General features: G+C 48.5%; 1 protein-coding gene across 9 annotated transcripts in view; it reads right to left on the bottom strand.

Moving 5' to 3' along the window:
* The window catches only part of LOC124264093 (proline-serine-threonine phosphatase-interacting protein 1-like), a 112,751-nt gene that overhangs the window by 44,481 nt on the left and 51,297 nt on the right, over positions 1-16,973 (bottom strand). For all 9 annotated transcript variants that reach the window (XR_006895041.1, XR_006895042.1, XM_046698819.1 and 6 more), the window contains exons 3-5: positions 8,442-8,516; positions 1,521-1,662; positions 935-997 (exon numbers count right to left, since the gene is read on the bottom strand). Coding sequence is in view for 7 of the 9 variants with exons in the window: in XM_046698819.1 (XP_046554775.1) it covers positions 935-997; positions 1,521-1,662; positions 8,442-8,516 (280 nt within the window). In the remaining 2 variants the exon portion in view is untranslated. The remainder of the gene's footprint in view (positions 1-934; positions 998-1,520; positions 1,663-8,441; positions 8,517-16,973) is intronic.

Genomic DNA, 16,973 nt, shown 5'->3' on the forward strand with positions numbered 1-16,973 from the left:
ACCTAATCTAAGCACACAGAGACATGCAGGAGGTATGAGATACCTATTCTAAGCACATAGAGAGACAAGCTCGAGGTACAAGAGACCTATTCTAAGCACACACAGACATGCAGGAGGTACGAGAAACCTATTCTAAGCACACAGGGAGACAAGCTCGAGGTATGAGAGACCTGTTCTAAGCACACAGGGACATGCAAGAGGTATGAGAGACCTGTTCTAAGCACACAGAGACATGCAAGAGGTATGAGAGACCTATTCTAAGCACACATAGACATGCAGGAGGTATGAGAGACTTATTCTAAGCACACAGAGACATGCAGGAGGTATGAGATACTTATTCTAAGCACACAGAGACATGCATGAGGTATGAGAGACTTATTCTAAGCACATAGAGAGACATGCAGGGGTATAAGATACCTGTTCTAAGCACATAGAGAGACAAGCTTGAGGTATGAGATACCTGTTCTAAGCACAAAGAGAGACAAGCAGGAGGTATGAGATACCTGTTCTATGCACATAGAGACAAGCTCGAGGTACAAGAGACCTATTCTAAGCACACAGAGACATGCAGGAGGTATGAGAGACCTATTCTAAGCACACAGAGACATGCAGGAGGTATGAGATACCTGTTCTAAGCATACAGAGAGACAAGCTCGAGGTGTGAGATACCTATTCTAAGCACATAGAGAGACAAGCTCGAGGTATGAGATACCTATTCTAAGCACACATTGAGACAAGCTCGAGGTATGAGATACCTATTCTAAGCACACATGGAGACAAGCTCGAGGTATGGGAGACTTATTCTAAGCACATAGAGACATGCAGGAGGTATGAGAGACTTATTCTAAGCACATAGGAAGAAGTACTGGGTACATATCCTGAACAGGAACCCACTGGGAGAGTTAGGCAAGATGACGATGGTGGTAGAACTTACATTCATACATCGTGAATACAAGCTGTTCTTGTTGCTCTGATACTTTTTCACAGTTTCTTCCATCTGAAAAACAAGAAAACGGATTTTACTTTGTTCACCTGTGATCAACATGTTTGCAAACAGACACATATACGTATGATATTCAGTTGTTGTTAACCACAGCTTTGTGTGATGTCTTTATCTGTTGTATTAAATTAAAGATGATTTTGCTGAATCCAGATCAGCCAATCCCCACAACTAGATCTGGGTCCCATTCCTCAAAGCGATCGTAGCGCTAAGGTGATCGTAACTCCCATACTTTAACATAGAATTACGACAGTCGTAGCGCTACGATCGCTTTGAGGAACGGGGCCCTGGAACGGAGACTTGTCAACCCTTTGGCAAACTTAGAAAAGACAAAATGGTTGCGACAGATGCCAAGTGAGCCATGTGGCTGAGTTATTTATTGTGCTACTGTGTTTCAAGTGAATTACATTACTCCTGTTGACAATCGGTTGGTGGTGTGGGTGTTTTATTTAGACAAGTTCCATCAAGACTGAAAATTCTCAGCTATTAACTCAATCCATGAAAACTGGCAAGAACATACAGCTTTCTTTTTTGTAGTCTGGGCCTCGTTGAACTTCTTGACGTCGTCCATCTGCTTCAGAAAGTTGGCAGCTGCATCCTGGTGGATCTGCACCATCTTCTCCATCTCCTCCTTCAGCTTGTTCCAGGACTTCTCCAGAACTCTATAACAGGACAAGACACTCAGACTTTATACAACCAGACACTCAGACGGTCAACAACAAGACCAGGCATTCTCCACTTGCTCCTTCAGCTTGTTCCAGGACTTCTCCAGAAACCTATAACAAGAGACCCTCAGACACTCTTCAAGACACTCAGATGCTCTACAACAAGACCTTCAGACTCTCTATAACAAGACCCTCAGACTCCCTACAACAAGACCCTCAGACTCTACAACAAGACCCTCACGCTCTACAATAAGACCCTCAGACTCTACAACAAGATGCTCAGACGCCCTACAACAAGACCCTCAGTCAACACCAAAACACTCTAGCAGTCAACAACAAGACCCTCAGATGGTCATCAACCAGACACTCAGACATTCTCCACCAAAACCAGACAGTCTACAACAAGAAACTGAGATGCTCTACAGTAAGACTCTTTAAAAGGAAAAGAAACACTCAAGCTACATGAAGATCAGTATGTACAAGACGCTCAGTCACTCCAGAACAAGACTGTGAGTCGCTCTAGAACAAGACACTCAGTCACTCTAGAACAAGACACTGAGTCACTCTAGAACAAGACACTGAGTCACTCTAGAACAAGACACTGAGTTGCTCTAGAACAAGACACTGAGTTGCTCTAGAACAAGACACTGAGTTGCTCTAGAACAAGACACTGAGTTGCTCTAGAACAAGACACTGAGTTGCTCTAGAACAAGACACTGAGTTGCTCTAGAACAAGACACTGAGTTCACTCTAGAACAAGACACTGAGTCACTCTAGAACAAGACACTGAGTTGCTCTAGAGTTTGCTCTAGAACAAGACACTGAGTTGCTCTAGAACAAGACACTGAGTCACTCTAGAACAAGACACTGAGTTGCTCTAGAACAAGACACTGAGTCACTCTAGAACAAGACACTGAGTGAGTTGCTCTAGAACAAGACACTGAGTTGCTCTAGAACAAGACACTGAGCACTCTAGAACAAGACACTGAGTTGCACTCGAACAAGACACTGAGTTGCTCTAGAACAAGACACTGAGTCACTCTAGAACAAGACACTGAGTTGCTCTAGAACAAGACACTGAGTTGCTCTAGAACAAGACACTGAGTGCTCTAGAACAAGACACTCAGTCACTCTAGAACAAGACACTGAGTTGCTCTAGAACAAGACACTGAGTTGCTCTAGAACAAGACACTCAGTTGCTCTAGAACAAGACACTGAGTTGCTCTAGAACAAGACACTGAGTTGCTCTAGAACAAGACACTCAGTCTCTCTAGAACAAGACACTCAGTCAAGACACTGAGTCACTCTCTAGAACAAGACACTGAGTTGCTCTAGAACAAGACACTCAGTCACTCTAGAACAAGACACTGAGTCTAGAACAAGACACTTCTAGAACAAGACACTGAGTCACTCTAGAACAAGACACTCAGTCACTCTAGAACAAGACACTGAGTCACTCTAGAACAAGACACTCAGTCACTCTAGAACAAGACACTCAGTCACTCTAGAACAAGACACTCAGTCACTCTAGAACAAGACACTCAGTCACTCTAGAACAAGACACTCAGTCACTCTAGAACAAGACACTGAGTCACTCTAGAACAAGACACTGAGTCACTCTAGAACAAGACACTGAGTTGCTCTAGAACAAGACACTGAGTCACTCTAGAACAAGACACTGAGTTGCTCTAGAACAAGACACTGAGCTGCAGACACTCACTCTAGAACAAGACACTGAGTTGCTCTAGAACAAGACTCTAGAACACTGAGTCACTCTAGAACAAGACACTGAGTTGCTGAACAAGACACTCAGTTGCACTCTAGAACAAGACACTGAGTTGCTCTAGAACAAGACACTCAGTCTAGAACAAGACTCTAGAACAAGACACTCAGTTGCTCTAGAACAAGACACTGAGTTGCTCTAGAACAAGACACTGAGTTGCTCTAGAACAAGACACTGAGTCACTCTAGAACAAGACACTCAGTCACTCTAGAACAAGACACTGAGTTGCTCTAGAACAAGACACTGAGTCACTCTAGAACAAGACACTGAGTTGCTCTAGAACAAGACACTGAGTTGCTCTAGAACAAGACACTGAGTTGCTCTAGAACAAGACACTGAGTTGCACTGAACAAGTTGCTCTAGAAGAAGACACTGAGTCACTCTAGAACAAGACACTGAGTTGCTCTAGAACAAGACACTGAGTCACTCTAGAACAAGACACTGAGTTGCTCTAGAACAAGACACTGAGTCACTCTAGAACAAGACACTGAGTCACTCTAGAACAAGACACTGAGTTGCTCTAGAACAAGACACTGAGTTGCTCTAGAACAAGACACTGAGTTGCTCTAGAACAAGACACTCTCTAGTCAAGACTCTAGAACAGAACAAGACACAGTCACTCTAGAGACAAGACACTCAGTCACTCTAGAACAAGACACTGAGTTGCTCTAGAACAAGACACTGAGTTGCTCTAGAGACAAGACACTCAGTCTCTCAGAACAAGACTCTGCTCTAGAACAAGACACTGAGTCACTCTAGAACAAGACACTGAGTTGCTCTAGAACAAGACACTCAGTCACTCTAGAACAAGACACTGAGTCACTCTAGAACAAGACACTGAGTTGCTCTAGAACAAGACACTGAGTCACTCTAGAACAAGACACTGAGTCACTCTAGAACAAGACACAAGACACTGAGTTACTCTAGAACAAGACACTGAGTTGCTCTAGAACAAGACACTCAGTCAGAACAAGACACTCTAGAACAAGACACTGAGTCACTCTAGAACAAGACACTGAGTTGCTCAAGAACAAGAACAAGACACTGAGTTGCTCTAGAACAAGACACTGAGTCACTCTAGAACAAGACACTGAGTTGCTCTAGAACAAGACACTCAGTCACTCTAGAACAAGACACTCAGTTGCTCTAGAACAAGACACTGAGTTGCTCTAGAACAAGACACTGAGTCAAGACACTGAGTTGCTCTAGAACAAGACACTGAGTTGCTTCTAGAACAGAACAAGACACTCAGTCACTCACTGAGTCTCTAGAACAAGACACTCAGTCACTCTAGAACAAGACACTAGAACAAGACACTGAGTCACTAGAACTCTAGAACAAGACACTCAGTCACTCTAGAACAAGACACTCAGTCACTCTAGAACAAGACACTCAGTTGCTCTAGAACAAGACACTGACTGAGTCACTCTAGAACAAGACTCTAGAACAAGACACTGAGTTGCTCTAGAACAAGACACTCAGTTGCTCTAGAGTTGACTCTAGAACAAGACACTGAGTCACTCTAGAACAAGACACTGAGTCACTCTAGAACAAGACACTGAGTTGCTCTAGAACAAGACACTGAGTTGCTCTAGAACAAGACACTCAGTCACTCTAGAACAAGACACTGAGTCTGCTCTAGAACAAGACACTGAGTTGCTCTAGAACAAGACACTCAGTTGCTCTAGAACAAGACACTGAGTTGCTCTAGAACAAGACACTCAGTCAGCTCTAGAACAAGACACTCAGTCTAGAACAAGACACTGAGTTGCTCTAGAACAAGACACTCAGTCACTCTAGAACAAGACACTGAGTCACTCTAGAACAAGACACTGAGTCACTCTAGAACAAGACACTCAGTCACTCTAGAACAAGACACTGAGTTGCTCTAGAACAAGACACTGAGTCTCTAGAACAAGACACTGAGTCACTCTAGAACAAGACACTGAGTCACTCTAGAACAAGACACTCAGTCACTCTAGAACAAGACACTGAGTCACTCTAGAACAAGACACTGAGTTGCTCTAGAACAAGACACTCTAGAAGTTTGCTCTAGAGACAAGACACAGAACAAGACACTGAGTCTAGAACAAGACACTGAGTCACTCTAGAACAAGACACTCAGTTGCTCTAGAACAAGACACTGAGTCACTCTAGAACAAGACACTCTGAGTCACTCTAGAACAAGACACTCAGTCACTCTAGAACAAGACACTGAGTTGCTCTAGAACAAGACACACAGAACTCTAGAACAAGACACTGAGTTGCTCTAGAACAAGACACTCAGTCACTCTAGAACAAGACACTGAGTTGCTCTAGAACAAGACACTCTAGAACAAGACACTGAGTCAAGACACTGAGTCACAAGAGAACAAGAGTCACTCTAGAACAAGACACTGAGTCACTCTAGAACAAGACACTGAGTTGCTCTAGAACAAGACACTCAGTCACTCTAGAACAAGACACTGAGTTGCTCTAGAACAAGACACTCAGTCACTCTAGAACAAGACACTGAGTCACTCTAGAACAAGACACTGAGTCACTCTAGAACAAGACACTCGCTCTAGAGAACTCTCTAGAACAAGACACTGAGTTGCTCTAGAACAAGACACTCTAGAACAAGACACTCACTCTAGAACAAGACACTGAGTTGCTCTAGAACAAGACACTGAGTTGCTCTAGAACAAGACACTGAGTTGCTCTAGAACAAGACACTGAGTTGCTCTAGAACAAGACACTGAGTCACTCTAGAACAAGACACTGAGTCACTCTAGAACAAGACACTGAGTTGCTCTAGAACAAGACACTGAGTCACTCTAGAACAAGACACTGAGTCACTCTAGAACAAGACACTGAGTCACTCTAGAACAAGATCAGGAACTCCACAAGAAGAAGAGACACTCATGATGATCTACTGTTCCAGACAAGAGAGTCAGACACTCCAGGAAAAGATCAGGCACTCTGAATCAAGATCAAACTGTCCCTGCAACAATCAGACACTCTGCACACAAAACAGCCACCCCTTTGACAAAAGTGGAAATTACTACACTGTTGCCATTAGGGTTGGCTATCGATATAGATCACAGAACTTGATAATCATTCACTAAATATTGATAAATTATCAATAGATAGCGAGCAAACATGAAACAAATAAATATATTTCACATCACTGTCAGTTACTGTCTGTCACTACCACACGTATCCTACTGCCTTTCTAGTGATGTTTGATTTGAACACAAAACTACATTTACAATATTTAATTATTTCCTTGCTGTTTAAGGACTTATTTCCGCTCAGCTTATTGTTTCAACATAACAATGAAAACAATGGAAACTGATAAGTGGAAAACTTAGCCCTCATAGTGATGGCCATGACGGTAAAACATCAATCCAGTAGGTCAAGTGCTTTGTCCAGCTCTGTTGAGAACAATATGTGGTTGTCTATTGTTGTCCAGCTCTGTTGAGAACAACATGTGGTTCTCTATTGTTGTCCAGCTGTTGACAACAACATGTGGTTGTCTATTGTTGTCCAGCTGTTGTCAACAACATGTGGTTGTCTATTGTTGTCCAGCTGTTGACAACAACATGTGGTTGTCTATTGTTGTCCAGCTCTGTTGACAACAACATGTGGTTGTCTATTGTTGTCCAGCTCTGTTGAGAACAACAACATGTGGTTGTCTATTGTTGTCCAGCTCTGTTGACAACAACATGTGGTTGTCTATTGTTGTCCAGCTGTTGACAACAACATGTGGTTGACAACAATACTATTGTTGTCCAGCTGTTGACAACAACATGTGGTTGTCTATTGTTGTCCAGCTGTTGACAACAACATGTGGTTGTCTATTGTTGTCCAGCTGTTGACAACAACATGTGGTTGTCTATTGTTGTCCAGCTGTTGACTATGGTTGTCCAGCTATTGTTGTCCAGCTGTTGAGAACACAACAACATGTGGTTGTCTATTGTTGTCCAGCTCTGTGACAACAACATGTGGTTGTCTATTGTTGTCCAGCTCCAGCCAACATGTGATTGTTGTCCAGCATGTGGTTGTCTATTGTTGTCCAGCTCTGTTGACAACAACACGTTGTTGTCTATTGTTGTCCAGCTCTGTTGACAACAACATGTGGTTGTCTATTGTTGCAAAAGTCCATCACCAAATATGACACATCTTCTGCTGAAGTATGGGGGAATGTATCAAAAGCATTTTTAGCTATTTACATGTACGTTCTAATGAAGGATACAATGAGAGGTGACTAGTACCCAGGGTAGAATATCCAGGGTAGAATATCCAGGGTAGAATATCCAGGGTAGAATATCCAGGGTAGAATATCCAGGGTAGAATATCCAGGGTAGAATATCCAGGGTAGAATATCAGGATCCCAGCTGGCCCCACTCATTAAACAAATTTTTAATTAATTAATCCCACGCTAATCGGGCACACGTGTTGTCTCCGTAAATATAGTACTGGACAGGGGATCGAACAATAGCCCCAGATCAGCAGAACAATGAATGCAAAGATTGTGAAAAGATTTGGCGTGTTTGGAGAATGTCCGATCTGGCTGATGTGCTTGAGTGACTTTAAACAATGACCAGTGATTGTAACCAGTGATAATACCATGCGGTTTGAGCTACCTGTAATGAGGAAGTGACCTGTATTGGTGTAATGTGTAGTGTCAACACTTCCGCTATTGTTACATAATTTACCGATGAATAAGTTCAATGGATATCAATTAGTGTCACGGATATTAGTGTTCATTTGTAAATTAATTCAGGAAGATGTCTGAATTGTTGTGATAGTCTGTATGGTTATGATGATTGCTAACCTGAAGACAATAAAGACGAGAAGAGATTTACATTTTCTGTCTTTTATTAAGTTCTCAAAAGGAGACATGGTAGGACTGAAATGCGTCATTATAATATAATGTGAGAAGAGTGCAGAGTCATTTTTCGCATTAATAAATTGCTCGCACTAATTTCCTGCTTATCTAATCACTCACCCTATGTCATCTTTCAGCTTCATGTTTCTCTCCAGTTTATGCAAGTCTTTCGAGTACCTGTTCTCTGCCTCGTACCTGAAACACAAACATACAACATCAAGCAGGACAACAGACCAGACTTTCTACTGATTCACATAATTACTGCAACCCATACAACATCAAGCAGGACGACAGACCAGACTTTCTACTGATTCACATAATTACTGCAACCCATACAACATCAAGCAGGACAACAGACCAGACTTTCTACTGATTCACATAATTACTGAAACCCATACAACATCAAGCAGGACGACAGACCAGACTTTCTACTGATTCACATAATTACTGCAACCCATACAACATCAAGCAGGACCACAGACCAGACTTTCTACTGATTCACATAATTACTGCAACCCATACAACATCAAGCAGGACGACAGACCAGACTTTCTACTGATTCACATAATTACTGCAACCCATACAACATCAAGCAGGACAACAGACCAGACTTTCTACTGATTCACATAATTACTGAAACCCATACAACATCAAGCAGGACAACAGACCAGACTTTCTACTGATTCACATAATTACTGCAACCCATACAACATCAAGCAGGACGACAGACCAGACTTTCTACTGATTCACATAATTACTGCAACCCATACAGCATCAACCAGGACGACAGACCAGACTTTCTACTGATTCACATAATTACTGCAACCCATACAACATCAAGCAGGACAACAGACCAGACTTTCTACTGATTCACATAATTACTGCAACCCATACAACATCAAGCAGGACAACAGACCAGACTTTCTACTGATTCACATAATTACTGCAACCCATACAACATCAAGCAGGACAACAGACCAGACTTTCTACTGATTCACATAATTACTGCAACCCATACAACATCAAGCAGGACAACAGACGAGACTTTCTACTGATTCACATAATTACTGCAACCCATACAACATCAAGCAGGACGACAGACCAGACTTTCTACTGATTCACATAATTACTGCAACCCATACAACATCAAGCAGGACAACAGACCAGACTTTCTACTGATTCACATAATTACTGCAACCCATACAACATCAAGCAGGACAACAGACCAGACTTTACTCAAGCACTGATTCACATAATTACTGAAACCCATACAACATCAAGCAGGACGACAGACCAGACTTTCTACTGATTCACATAATTACTGCAACCCATACAACATCAAGCAGGACAACAGACCAGACTTTCTACTGATTCACATAATTACTGCAACCCATACAACATCAAGCAGGACAACAGACCAGACTTTCTACTGATTCACATAATTACTGCAACCCATACAACATCAAGCAGGAAGTCAGACCAGACTTTCTACTGATTTACATAATTACTGCAACCCATACAACATCAAGCAGGACAACAGACCAGACTTTTTCTACTGATTCACATAATTACTGCAACCCATACAACATCAAGCAGGACAACAGACCAGACTTTCTACTGATTCACATAATTACTGCAACCCATACAACATCAAGCAGGACGACAGACCAGACTTTCTACTGATTCACATAATTACTGCAACCCATACAGCATCAACCAGGACGACAGACCAGACTTTCTACTGATTCACGTAATTACTGCAACCCATACAACATCAAGCAGGACGACAGACTAGACTGATTCACTGCAACCCATGACAACATCAAGCAGGACGACAGACCAGACTGATTCACTGCAACCCATGACAACCTGGGGTAGATTCGCCGACTTAGTTGATGCATGTCATTATGATATTCCACCAGATTGCTGCTCATGATGGCAGTCACTGGATTGTGTGGTTCATGTAGAAGGCGATGTTGTTGAGTGAAGCTTTAAACAACAAACGAAACTACCCAGAAACACAGCAAGGTCAACTTCTTTATTGCAATGAGTGCGTCGACATTTCGGTGGAGGTACCAGCACCATCACTAAGCAAGTGATACACAGAGTTGAAACAAGGAGAATATATACATAGCAGCATAGTGGGTATGTACAATTGACAAGGTTGATATACACTGGAAATCTAATTAGGGATTTGAGCAGAGCAGGTTGATGTACAGAGTGATTGGTTGTTATTAAAGGTTGACTCTAATAACCTTGATCATGATTTATGGTGGGGTTGAAGCATCGGGTTTTTATGGCTTCAAGGAGTTTCCTAATCTTGTAGTCTGCTCGATGATCTCCAGGACGTCGAGGTTCTTCCATAGGAGGGCACGGTCAGAGTTGGCTTGACTGCGGTCACCTATGGAGAATTTAGTGTTTTTTTCTGAAGTTTTGTGTTCTTAAATTCAAAGTGGGAGCGGGAGGGATGTTTCGCCAATAGAGAAGTCTCCGCATTGACAACGAATCTGGTAGACTACTCCCGAGGGATCATCTTTTCTTGTTGTCGGTGGTTTGCCTGTGGCTTGGAGGTGGTGCTGGATGGACTTGCCTTTCTGGAACAGAACGTCTATACCTGCTTGCTGCTGAAGTAGTCATCTTATCTGGTGGCTGACTGCTGGGATACATGGGACACTTATTAAGAAGGGTGCTGATTGCTCACGTCTCTTTTTATTGAAGGGAGCTTCAATAGGAGATACAAGTGTTCCACTAAAATTCGCAAGAGGAAGGAGACAAGCAATAAGCATGAGGATAAGGAAAAAATCATTTTTACCTTTAATTTTTACAAATTTTTCACACTGTCATAACATTAATGTTTTACACAATTTACCGACATTTACGTTAATTTAGCTTAGTGTCCAGCAGCTGACCGGAACTCCAGTGGTGTCTTCACCCCAGATGTCATCTGATCCTTGAGTCGCGTGCCTCTAGTCCAGTTCTGTATACTGCCTGTTGCGGGGTGGGGGACGGGCACCACACGTCGTAGACATTCATAGGTGCGGCGTTGACGGTTTGGCAGTACACAGGAGACCAGCTGGGTCATCGTCCATCTCTGCTTGTTGAGTGTCAGCTCTTCATGGAATGGAAGGACTTGTCTGTTGCCGCTTCATCTCTATCTCAAAATCTCCTCAACATAAAAGACATGTACTGGCGTCGTCTCAGCCTTTACCCGCTGCCGCAGAACACTGGCAATCTTCAGAGCTACCTGATCTTCCAGCCGTGGGGGGTTGTGTGGGGACTGATTCCGGTCAAACTTCCTGACAGTAGTACACTTGCCGAGGCAGCGCCACACTTCCAGCCCCACACTTCCAGCCCCACACTTCCAGGCACACACTTCCAGCCCCACACTTCCAGGCACACACTTCCAGTCCTCACACTTCCAGGCCCACACTTCCAGTCACACACTTCCAGCCCCACACTTCCAGGCACACACTTCCAGCCCCACACTTCCAGCTCCTCACACTTCCAGCCCCACACTTCCAGCTCCACGCACTTCCAGCCACACTTCCAGCCCCACACTTCCAGCCCCACACCTCCCCCACACTTCCAGCCCCACACTTCCAGCCCCACACTCTTCCAGGCACACACTTCCAGCCCCACACTTCCAGGCACACACACTTCCAGCCCCACACTTCCAGGCACGCACTTCCAGGCCCCGTGACTTCCAGCCCCACACTTCCAGCCCCACACTCCCCCACTTCCTCCAGCCCACACTTCCAGGCACGCTCCACTCCAGCCCTCACACACTCCAGCCCCACACCCCAAGCCCCACCTTCCAGCCCCACACTTCCAGTACCCTTAATCAGGCACACTTCCAGCCCCACACTTCCAGGCACCACACTTCCAGCCCCACACCTTCCTCCACACTTCCAGCCCCACACTTCCAGGCCCACACTTCCAGCCCCACACTTCCAGCCCCATACTTCCAGCCCCACACTCCAGGCACACTTCCAGGCACACACTTCCAGCCCCACACTTCCAGCCCCACACTTCCAGCCCCACACTTCCAGCCACACACTTCCAGCCCCACACTTCCAGCCCCAAGCACTTCCAGCCCCACACTTCCAGCCCCTACCAAGACTTCCAGCCCACACTTCCAGCCACACACCTTCCAGGTCCACACTTCCAGCCCCACACTTCCAGGCCACACTTCCCCACCTTTCCAGCCCACACTTCCAGCCCCACACATCCAGCCCTTTTTACACTTCCAGCACACACTTCCAGCCCCACACTTCCAGCCCACACCTCCCACACTTCCAGCCCTACCACTTCCAGGCACACACTTCCAGCCCCACACTTCCAGGCCCACACTTCCAGCGCCCACACTTCTCCAGGCCCACACTTCCAGCCCCATTACTTCCAGCCCCACACCTCCAGGCACACACTTCCAGCTCCTATTACTTCCAGCCCTTACACCTTCCAGCCTCACACTTCCAGGTGCATACACTTTCTGGCAGCCCAGCCCCCACACTTCCAGCTCCCACACTTCCAGTCCCACACTTCCAGGCTTCCATACTCCCAGCCCTCCTTCTTACTTCTGTGCACTTCCAGCTACGCACTTCTCTCTAGCTCCCAAAGCACTCTCCAGCCCCCTATGCACCTCCAGCCTCTACACTCCCCTTCACACTTCCAGCTCCCAGCCCCACACTTCCTAGCCCCACACTTCCTCCAGGCACACACTCTCCAGTCCTACACTTCCCAGGTACCCACTTCCTTCCACACTCCCACACCTTCCAGCTCCCAGACCTCTCCAATCCTCAAGACTCCCCAGACCTTACAGCCCCCACACTTCCAGCTCCCATTACCTCTCCACCCCACTTCCAGGTTCCCAGCCCCTACACCTTCCAGCCCCTCAGACTCTCCAGCCTCCCAGACTTCCAGGCACACACTTCTCCAGCCCCACACTTCTGTTTCCAGGCACACACACACTTCCAGCCCCACACTCCCTCACACACCCAGCCCCACATCTTCTTGTGTGCACCCACTTCCCAGCCCCAAGACTTCCAGCCTCAAACTTCCAGCCCCATTACTTCCCAGCCCCACACTTCCAGCCCCACACTCTCCAGGCACACACTTCCAGCCCCACACACTTCCAGCCCCACACATCCAGCCCCACACTTCCAGGCCCTACTCTTCCAGCCTCCCACACCTCCAGCCCCACACTTCCCTTCCACACCTCCAGCTCCAGCCCTCCCAGCACACTTCTCCAGGCAGCCACACTTCCCAGCTCCACACCTCCAGCCCCACACTTCCCAGCCCCCTAATACTTCCAGCCCTATGCACACTTCCCTTCTAGCTCCTCACACTCTCTAGGCACCACTACCTCTAGCCCTCTGGGTGACTCTCCAGCTCCTCTGCCACACTCCAGCCCCACATCTTCTCCAGCCCCACACCTCTCCAGCCTCCTGCATACTCTCCAACCCCACACCTCCCTCCCCACCTCTTCCCAGCCCTCCCACACTTCCAGCCCCACACTTCCAGGAGCCACCTCTTCCAGCTCCCCACCTACACTTCCCAGGGTGCACGACACTTCCAGCCTCACACTTCTTCCACGCCTTCCAGCCCTTCCAGCAGACTTCCCAGCCCCTGCACACTTCCAGCCCTCTACACTTCCAGCCTCCCACCCTTCCCTCCAGCCCTAATCTCTTCCAGCTCCCACATCTTTCTAGCTCCTTGTGCTCCTCCCAGCTCCCAGCTCCCACACTCCTCCAGCCCCCACCTCCCAGCCCCACACTTCTGTGCACACACCTCCAGCCCCACACTCCTTCCAGCTCCCTCACATCTCTAAGCCCCACACCTTCCAGCATCCCACCTCTCCAGCCCCACACTCTCCAGGAGCCCTCCCTGTGACTCTAGCCTCCAGCCCCACACTTCTGTGGTCCCACACTTTCTGTAGCCTTCTATTAAACTTCTGTCCCTCTACACTTCTCCAACCCCACACTCCTAGGTGCCCACTTCCAGCTTCCTCCACCTCTCTTCCAGCCCTCAGATTCTCCCAGCTCCAGACTCCTGTGGCTCCCTCCAGGGAGCTCCAGCCCCACACCTTCCAGCTTCACACTCCAGGCTACACACACTCCAGCTCCCACTCCTCTCCAGCCCTGGACACCTCCCAGGCACACACCCTCTCTCCAGCTCCCACACCTTCCAGCCCCACACTTCCAGCCCCCAATTCCTCTAGCTCCTACACTCCTTCCAGGGGCCTCCTACACTCTCCAGCCTGGCCCCCAGACTCTCCAGCTCCCCACACTTTTCCAGCTCCATACACTTCCAGCCCCAATTTCTCTAGCTCCTTACACTCTAGCTCCTATACCTCTCCTCCAGCCACACTTCCAGTCCCCACACTCCTCCAGTCTCACTCTTAGCCTCTCAGCCCTCACCACACCTCTCCAGCACACACTGACAGCCTCCACACCTCCCTGTGACTCTCCAGCCCCTACACTCCAGCTGCCCTTACACTCTACACCTCCCAGCCTCTCTAGCTCCTCCCACACCTCTCCTAGACTTCCAGCCCCTTACACTTCCAGCCCCAGACTCTCCAGCCCCCCAGACACTTCAGGTGCCACACCTCTCCAGCCACCCTCCAGTGACTCTCCAGGCACACACTGCTCCAGCCCCACACTTCCCTATTCACACTTCCAGCCTCCTACACTTCTCCAGGCATCGACTGACTCTCCAGCTCCCACACTTCAAGCCTTGTGACTCTAGCTCCCACCAGCCCCACTCTGGCATTACACTTCCAGGCCACACACCTCTACCCTCCAGCCTTCCCTTTAATTCCTCCAGCTCCCACACTTCTAAGCTCCTACACTTCTTAGGGCTTAATCCTGATCTCTGCTCCAGCCAGATCCTCTCTAGCCCCTCAACCACTTCCAGTCTCAGCTCCCACACTTCTCCAGCTCCTCAAGACTTCCTAGCACTCCTTCTGACTTCTCCCAACCTGCACACCTCTGTGCCCCACTAATCTCTTGTGCCCCACTCTCCAGGCACACACCTCTCCAGCCCACACCTCTCTGTGCCCCACACCTCTGTGAGCCTCCCCACACCTCTAACCAGCTCCCACACCTCTCCAGCCCCACCTACTTCTTCCAGCCTCCCACACCTCCAGCCTCACACCTCCAGCTCCCCACACCTCTCACAACTCTGTGCCCCACACCTCTCCAGCCCCACACTTCCCAGGAGCCCACACCTTTCCCAGCCCTCCAGCACACTCCTCCAGCCCCACACTTCCAGCCCCACATTTCCCTGGCAGCCCCACACTTCCAGCTCCCACACTTCCAGCCCCACACTTCCAGCCCCAAAATTCCACACTCTTGCCCCACACCTCCAGCTCCCACACTTCTGTGCTCCCACACCTTCCAGCCCCACACTCTCAGCCCCACTTGCCAGCCCAGCCCACCTCTCCAGCCCCACACCTCCAGCCCCACACTCCAGCCAGCACCTCCCCACACACTCTCCAGCTCCCACACCTCTCCAGCCCCACTTAATCTTCCAGCTCCACCTCCTTCCAGCCCTACACCTCCAGCCCCACACTCCAGCTCCTCACACCTCTGTAACCCCTCTTAGCCCCACCTCAGCCCCACACCCTCCAGCCCCACACTCCCAGCCCCAAACTCCTCCAGTGCCCTAATCTCTCCCAGCTCCCCACACCTCCAGCCCCATTAATCTTCCAGCCCCACACACTCCAGCCCCACACCTCCAGCTTCACACCTCCAGCCCCACACTTCCAGCCCCACACTTCCCTGGCCCCACACCTCCAGGCTCCCACCTCTCCAGCCCTACTAACTTCCAGCTCCCCACACCTCCAGGAGCCAGCCCCACACTCCAGCCTGCCACCTCCAGGCACACACCTTCTCCAGCCCTACACCTCTCCAGCTCCCACACCTCCAGGAGCCACACTCCAGCTCCCTTACACCTCCAGCTCCACAATCTCCAGCCACCACACTTCCAGCCTCCCACACTTCCAGCCCCACACCTCCACCACACCTCCAGCCCCACACTCTCTCCAGCCCCACACCTCCAGCCCCACATCCATGAGCTCCAGCCCCACACCTCCAGCCCCACACACTCCAGCCCCACGCCTCCAGCCCCACACCTCCAGCCCCACACCTCCCAGCCCCACACCTCCAGCTCTCTTGCTCCAGCCCCACATCCCAGCTCCCACACCTCCAGCTCCCACACTTCCAGCTCCCACACCTCCAGCCCCACACCTCCAGCCTCACACTCCAGGCACACACCCCCAGCTCCCACACTTCTCCAGCCACACACCTCCAGCCCCACACACTTCCAGCTCCCATCTCCAGTGACTTCTCCAGCCCCACACCTCTGTGCCCCACACCTCCAGCCCCACCTCTTCCAGCCTCCCAGTACTCTAGCCCCACCTTCCAGCTGACTCTACTTCCCAGGGTCTCCAGCCCTACACTTCCAGCCCCCACTTCCCAGCTCCTTTCACACTTCCAGCCCCACACCTCTTCTCCAGCACTCTGTGCTTACACTTCCAGGCACACCTCTCCAGCTCTCACACCCTCTCCAGCGCCACACCTCCAGCCCCACACTTCCAGCCACACTCCAGGCCACCTCCAGCCCCACACTTCCCCACACTTCTCTAGCTCCCAC

Source organism: Haliotis rubra, unplaced genomic scaffold (assembly GCF_003918875.1).
Source record: "Haliotis rubra isolate DU_JTF1 unplaced genomic scaffold, ASM391887v1 Scf909, whole genome shotgun sequence".
NCBI classification, from domain to species: Eukaryota; Metazoa; Mollusca; class Gastropoda; order Lepetellida; family Haliotidae; genus Haliotis; species Haliotis rubra.